Source organism: Scyliorhinus torazame, chromosome 10 (genome assembly GCF_047496885.1).
Source record: "Scyliorhinus torazame isolate Kashiwa2021f chromosome 10, sScyTor2.1, whole genome shotgun sequence".
NCBI classification, from domain to species: domain Eukaryota; kingdom Metazoa; phylum Chordata; class Chondrichthyes; order Carcharhiniformes; family Scyliorhinidae; genus Scyliorhinus; species Scyliorhinus torazame.
Window position 1 is genome coordinate 206671428 of NC_092716.1, and position 7253 is coordinate 206678680.

The 7253-nt window shown below is 45.4% G+C and overlaps 1 protein-coding gene across 1 annotated transcript; it reads left to right on the forward strand.

The window, feature by feature from the left end:
- Nucleotides 1-1456: 1456 nt before the first annotated feature.
- On the forward strand, nt 1457-3519 carry myod1 (myogenic differentiation 1). The gene is made up of 3 exons (XM_072466298.1): nt 1457-2113; nt 2536-2611; nt 3110-3519. Exons 1-3 carry the CDS (start codon nt 1604-1606, stop codon nt 3349-3351), a joined length of 828 nt encoding a protein of 275 aa, XP_072322399.1. The 5' UTR covers nt 1457-1603; the 3' UTR covers nt 3352-3519.
- Nucleotides 3520-7253: the final 3734 nt, after the last annotated feature.

Sequence of the window (7253 nt, forward strand, 5' to 3'; positions counted from 1 at the left end):
TTTTGACTTATATATTTGTAGAAGCTTTTACTGTCTGCTTTTATGTTCTGAGCCAGTTTACTTTCATAGTCTACCTTACATGAGAACAGAGCGTGAAAGACACACATTTACATTTTAGCCGGCCATTAAAAGCTGGCCCTCGGAGAATGGGTGATAGTTACTCACACATTGGCGTGGGGAATACCTTACTGGGATTCGAAGCGGTGTGTATAAGCCCGCTTCATTGGTGAGAGGCGCTATAATGTGATTATTAGCGCCAGATCAGTCATTGGACAGTTAACTCCATCTACCGGATTCACCCAACATGTCCAGCCTTGCTGGTAGCAAATGGCCTGCAAGAAAGATTTCACACCACCGTATGTCCAAGAAGCTGCCAGGCTACATACTGGACACATGGGGCCTGATGCGTCAAAGTGTGGAGGTGATGGGGAGGCGGGTGTAACGATTTCTCCGCGTTACAGACACCTCTTTGAACCAATCCCCGGGGATGTCGTTCTATCCTCACATCATCCTCTATAATGTTTTTTTTAAAGATGGAAAAATCGTTCTGGTTTTCCACTTTTCTAGAAATTTGGTTATAAATTGGATGTCAACTTTCAAAAACCATCTCCAGCGAAATGTATTCACACCACGCGTCGGCAAATGTCATTTTAGTATTAAAACTTAAACATCTACATTTAATTTAATAATTCGATAATCTCCGCGGGGTTTAGACATTTTTTTCCAAATAATCATTGGTCCAAATGAATGAAAACACCACGTTCCGCCTGTTTGGCCGAGTATATATATAATTCCTTTTAAATACTGAATTCAGTGCAGCAAAGACAATTGTCTCGTGAGATACAAATCGGGCCAGGTCACCACAAAATAATTTACATCTCCATCGACCATTTCACCTCGCAGACACTGACTGGACAGGGGTTGCCCTGTTTAAGCGAGTTCGTTTGAATGTGTTAGTTAAGCGTTGAAAACGACGCCGGAGTTCCTGGGCTCTTTTGAGGCTGATCAATCCGTCAAGGGGAAACACGCGCGATAATCTTTATTATTTTAATTCTCACGTTTTAAACCCGAATTGAGCAACACCACGCTGGCGACGTTGAAAATAGAAAGAGAAAAAATTAGAACTCCGCCTTTCAAAATATGTTTTTAAAAAGCAACGCATGCACGCAAGTGGTTAGCATAAATTGTATTTAATGAAACCCTCGGGGAAAATTGCACTTGTCGCTGCTGTGAGGAGAGAAATACGAAAGCTCTTGTGGACAGGGCTGGTGTTTAATAGTGTGATAGCAGCCAGCCTGACTGACTGACCCAGCCACCGAGAGCCTGGGCCAATGGGAAATGGGCCAGCCCCGGACCCTGAATAAGGCAGCCTCCGGCTGAAGCCATCCGATTGGTTGATGGAAGAGTTTGGGCGTTCGAGGACTCTGTCCCACAGCCCCCAGAGTTCGGAATAAATAGGGCAAAACTTGCACTGCACTGAGCACAGGTACCGAACGGTACGTGAGCGATATAGCCAAGGGCAACACAATCCTAACATTAAGAGGAAACGAGAGGAAGGTCCTTTTTTAAAGATAAGTTCATTAGGATCCCAGGCCGCCCCATCATGGAGATAACGGACACCTCTCTGTGCTCCTTCTCGTCTGCTGATGACTTCTACGATGACCCCTGCTTCTCCACTTCAGACATCCACTTTTTCGAGGATCTAGACCCCAGGTTAGTCCACGTTGGGCTCCTCAAACCCGACCAGGGACCGGCCGAGGACGAGCACATTCGAGCCCCGAGTGGGCACCACCAAGCCGGCCGCTGCTTGCTTTGGGCTTGCAAGGCTTGCAAGAGGAAAACAACCAACGCCGACCGCAGGAAAGCGGCCACCATGAGAGAAAGGAGGCGCCTCAGCAAAGTGAACGAGGCGTTTGAAACCCTCAAGAGGTGCACGTCCACCAACCCGAACCAGAGGCTGCCCAAAGTGGAAATTCTGAGAAATGCGATCAGGTACATCGAGAGCTTGCAGGCCCTCCTGAGAGATCAGGACGAGAACTATTTCTCAGTCATGGATCAATACAGTGTGGACTCAGATGCCTCCAGCCCACGATCCAATTGCTCTGATGGAATGGTAAGAACGTTGTGATGGGTATATGGAGAGACATGCACGCAATATCAATATTGAAAGAGATAGAGAAAATGAAGGGCAAATCATTGTCAATTACATCTTTAACATTTGAACGATTGATTTCGTTCGACTAAATTGCTTTCAAGGTTTTATGTGCCACAATTTCGTAAAGTAAATATATAAACATTATTAACACTCCTTGTATCTTAAGTCCACGCGGAAGGAATGCTGCCTGATAGATTTTCAGATTGTTTTGTCTGCATTTAAAGCCAGATGCAAGAACGGTTTAGCTGCGATTAGATTCCCATCTCATATGAACCGTTTAAAATATGTCAGCCCCCGGACAACACAAAACAAACAATTCGCTGGTCACTCCAGTTCAAGGCACTGTGACTGACCTGTCTGGTGCTCTTTTTGTTTTGCAGTTGGATTGCAGAGGCCCCACGTGCACCAGGAGACGCGGTCACCTCGACAACACCTACTTCTCGGAAACGCCAAACGGTGAGTACGTGTTTACTGGCCAGAGGGAGCCCAGATCGCAGCAAACTAAATAAATAATACAAATCACACGCAGCGGGGTCCCACCCTGAGAACGAAGCTGCACGACACAGCCAAGTGGTCAGTGTAAATCCAGTGTATGACGGTGGGAACATTACATTACATTAGTAGAGAGAGAAGCAAATCGGTCTCAATGTGACACATCTGGCATGCGGTGTGGAGGCATGAACAATTGCTTGATTTTCAGAGAAATATATCCCGCATTGCATTTATATTTTGACCTCCAATATGGAGCAGCAATAATTGTGCCCAGTGTCAGACTGATGTTTTTCAGAATATTTATCCCTTCCTTTGTTGTATTGGTTGAGAAGTTGTCAGCGGTTAATTCGATTCGCTAGTTTCGAAATGACACGGGCTGCTGTTTCTGTAGCGCGTTGGCAATTGAGCTCCTTCCAGCCGAGTGTTGCCGTCCTTCATTGTCTCCCATTGCAATGTGTTTAGATTCGAGAACTGGCAAGAGTTCCGTTATTTCAAGCCTGGACTGTCTCTCCAACATCGTCGAAAGGATTTGCACGGATCGACCGACGTGTCCGGTAATGATAGTCCCAGGCGGGACGGTGGGGAGTCCCACATCTCCCCGGGAAGGGGCCACTTTGAACGACCCCACAGGTATTATACCATCGCCCGACGGATGCACCCGCATCGAGATTCCGACTGACAACCCCATCTACCAGGTGTTATAACGGGCTGAGGGTAACCGCCCAGACACTCTTCGGTACATTTGACGATAACGATTGAACCCGGCTGAGGAGAAGGCGGCACCAGGTTAGAGAGAACGGCTCATAGCCAGAAGTGAGGCTAGTCATCCAAGAACGGACTCACAAAACGGTGTGACCCACACTCTCCAGCCACATGTACTAAAGCCTAACCAAACACAGATTTAATTCTTGTCTGCATTTAGAAACAAAAACGTGTTTCTTTTTTTTTCTATTTTTCCTTCTTGAAATGCATCCCAACAAAAAAAATCAAAACGTAATGTGGACCACTTTTTGTAAAGCTTTGTGTATAATTGTAAATAAGAGTTGCCTTTTGCCAACCCATTGAAATATTTAATGTCGCTTGTTTATAGAAATGCTTGGTTTGATGTGCCAAACTAAATTTATATATTTATATATTATCAGTGTGAATGCCAAGACTGTTTCAAGAAATGCGAAATAAAAAAAAGGTATTTATAAAAAAAAAAGTTTTCCCCTTTTCTGCACAAGTTCTGGCACTCCAGCCAGTGACTTGCCATACTGAGAAACTTAACTGTGAGCGTTTAAGTCTCATAGAAAGAAGCAGAGATTTTTATTCAGGGCGAGTGTCTGCTCCACTTGTATGCCTGTGCGTTGAGGCAGGTTCAATCGAGGCATCCACAAGAAGGCATTGGATGAGTACTTGAGTAGAGACAGTGTGCCGGGCGAAAGGCTGGGAGGATGGCAGTAAACCATGATGCTCGTTTGGAGAGCCGGTGTATACACCGTGGGCCAAATGGCCTCTTAATGCACTCCTAACAATTCTGAGATCCCGTGAACACAATCCAAAACACATGATCAAGTTGGCCCTGTCTCAAATGTGTGGGCAACATTGCATTTCAATAAAACCCTGAATGGGCTGTCAGACCTCCTGTGGATGCGCGAGGGGTCAGGAGGGAAACTCCTTTCTGTTCTCGAAGTGGCAGTGGCCTTGATCTCGTTTTATAACGAAAAAGACAGCAGCCACTGGCCGACAAAGAAGCAGAATAAACCAATGTTTAAAAAAATAACCCAATTTTCTATTCCTAACACTCTGAGATTTAAAAAAAATATGGCAAGTATGGAATATATTACCAGGTGCTATTATTCCTGTTGCTCCCGAACTATCCTTACCTCACATACCAGTCACAATCGGTCGGAAATGTGAAATGAAATTCTTCCCACACGTTAGAAAATGAGCTCCAGAGACCAGACTCAGCAGCAGGAATTCATCAAGTCCAAGGTCGCTGAAATGTGCCTTTCAAAGCAACATGGATAGAGTGGTGGAATGTGATCTTCAAAACATTGCTCAGGATCCCGAAATAATGGAATACTGGTCACTGTGAAGCAGGGAGCTCTAATTTATCTCATCCCAAAATCGGGATTGCAAAGAGCAGGCGGCAGGCGGACAAGCCAAGAGCCCGAATAAGAGCAACATGTGATTAGACAAAAAAAATATGTCAGAGCCAATTTAAAATGCAGTCCGAAATTTAGGTAAAGTCCGCCGTGTTTCGGGGCCCGGTTTGACTCACATTTACCGCCAGCCATTGAATATCTCAGCAAAAACCAAACCGTTTGTTAAATGCCCCCAACGCATGGTGGCACATTAGACTTTCCAGTGTCTTCAGAGCGCCGCGGAGGACACTGCACCCGGTTAACAGTGAGCAACCTTCATTCCCATTCAGAAACAATCCTGAGGAACTGATTTGATACGTAGTTCTTGTAACGACTTCTTTCATTATGTTATTGGAGGTTGGACTCGGGACTACATGGGTCAAAAAAGGCGAGCCCCGCTTGTGCATTTTGTGTATTTTTCTTTAACGAACGTGAACTATTTGACATCTTGAACAGCGAAAACACTCGGCCCTGTGTTAATGACATTAACTCAGACCAACAGAAATAGCCAGAGATCAAAGCTCAGCGTTAGGGAATGGTGGATCTTAATCCCAATCTTTATTCAGCGTTATTTAACCCCACTTGGGCCCACAGTGGTGTGGAAGGACATCACTTTGACAGCATATCTCCAACACTCGGAACAAATTGCATTTGCTGATTCTTTACAAGCTTCCCAGTTTGCAAAACTGCCTCCGTCTTTTCGCGGGTAAGATGGTACAGTATTCATTACACATATTACACTTCAATAATTTATTAATGCTGGGGCAGGTACATTGCCTCCTACAGCATCCCGTTAGAGGCGTATTCTAACGAATCCTTCACACTGATACTGCACCCACACTCGGTTTCTTTTTCAATTCCCTCCCGATTGACTGAGGCACCTTGCAGCCTTGCCAGCTACCCGCTGCTGCAAGCGTTCACAGCGGCCATTCATTCTAAATGAAGTGATACACTATCAGGAATTGCATGGACTATGCAGAACAGGACCAAACCATTCAGCATTTCATGTGCTCAACTGGGGCCTCCTCCCATCATTTTGTCATTGAACTCTCCCAGCTCCGTTTCCCCCGCATTCCGATCTTTTCCCTTTTGTGCATCCCGATATTTGCCTCATTTTAGGCGCGAGAACGACAGCCTCGCCACTCTATTCATGAAGGGACATCCTGGGTATTCCGTGTTTGATTTCTGGCTTTCTGAGCTTCTAATATTGGCCTTTACCTTTGCTTTTCCAAACCAGTGGAAACTCTGCGCCTCATCTTTCAAATATATGTCATACTTTAAAACAAATTCACTGGGTCAATTCCAGATTTCCCATTTCAGCCTCTTCATCCTTTCCTGACAGGTCTTGCCTCACATTTCTTGGATCATCCCGGTAAATATATTTTCACTCTTTCCAGTACCTCAATTTAATATATATATTGTGGGTATTTTTTAATAATATGGGGAGGAGACGTGTACACAGTACTTCGGGTATTCCCCTGCAGAGTTCTACAGTGTTTTTAAAATATTTTATTCAAGGGATTTTCATTTGCGCAAATAAAAGCAGAAGAATAACCAAACAACATTATAAACAACCAACGCCCACTCCCCCCCCTGCTCCACTAACACCGCCCCTTCTCCCATCCTGCCTTCCCCATTTTAACCCTCTCACCCCCCCCCCCCCCCCACCCCCTTTGCTAACCCCTCAAACCCTCTGTTAAAGAAATCGATAAATGGATTCCACCTCTGGTCGAGCCCATCGACCCACCCCCTCAAGATGAACTTGACCTTATCCAGGCTCAGGGATTCTGCCAGCTCGCTCACCCACACTCCTGCTTTCCGCGGCTCCGAATCCCTCCACCCAAGCAAGATCAGTCTCCGGGCTATCAGGGAGGCAATGGCCAAAACTTCCCTCATCCCCTGGACTCCCGGATCTTCCGACATCCCGAATATCCCCATCTCTGGACCAGGGGCCACCTCCACCCCCAGCAGATTCCGCAATTATTACACACTGAATGAAATGCTTGAAGACTTCTCTGGTTCTCACAAGATAGATACCTGGAGACTCGATCAGTCTTTTCTATATTTCTCCTTCCCGCTGTGACAACCATGACCTTAGTTGAGGTCAAGGAGTTCAACAACGACCGGAAACTGAATCTAGGGTTAATTTCCACAGTTTTTCCATCACCCACCATACATTTAGCAGAAGTTCAAGGTAGTCCCTACATAATTGGCAAAAGTGGGTGTTTATAAGGTTCCTGCAAGTTTTCTAGTGAGCAGTCAGTGGCTAGTGGTATTGTCACTGTAGTAGTAATCCAGAAACCCAGGGCAATGCTCTGGAGACCTGCGTTCCAATCCCACCAGATTGTGGAATTTGAATTCAATGTAAAAAATCTGGTATTAGAATTCTAATGACAGTGAAACCACTGTCAATTGTCGTAAAAACCCATCTGGTTCACTAATGCCCCTTTAGGAAAGAAAATCTGTCATTCTTACCT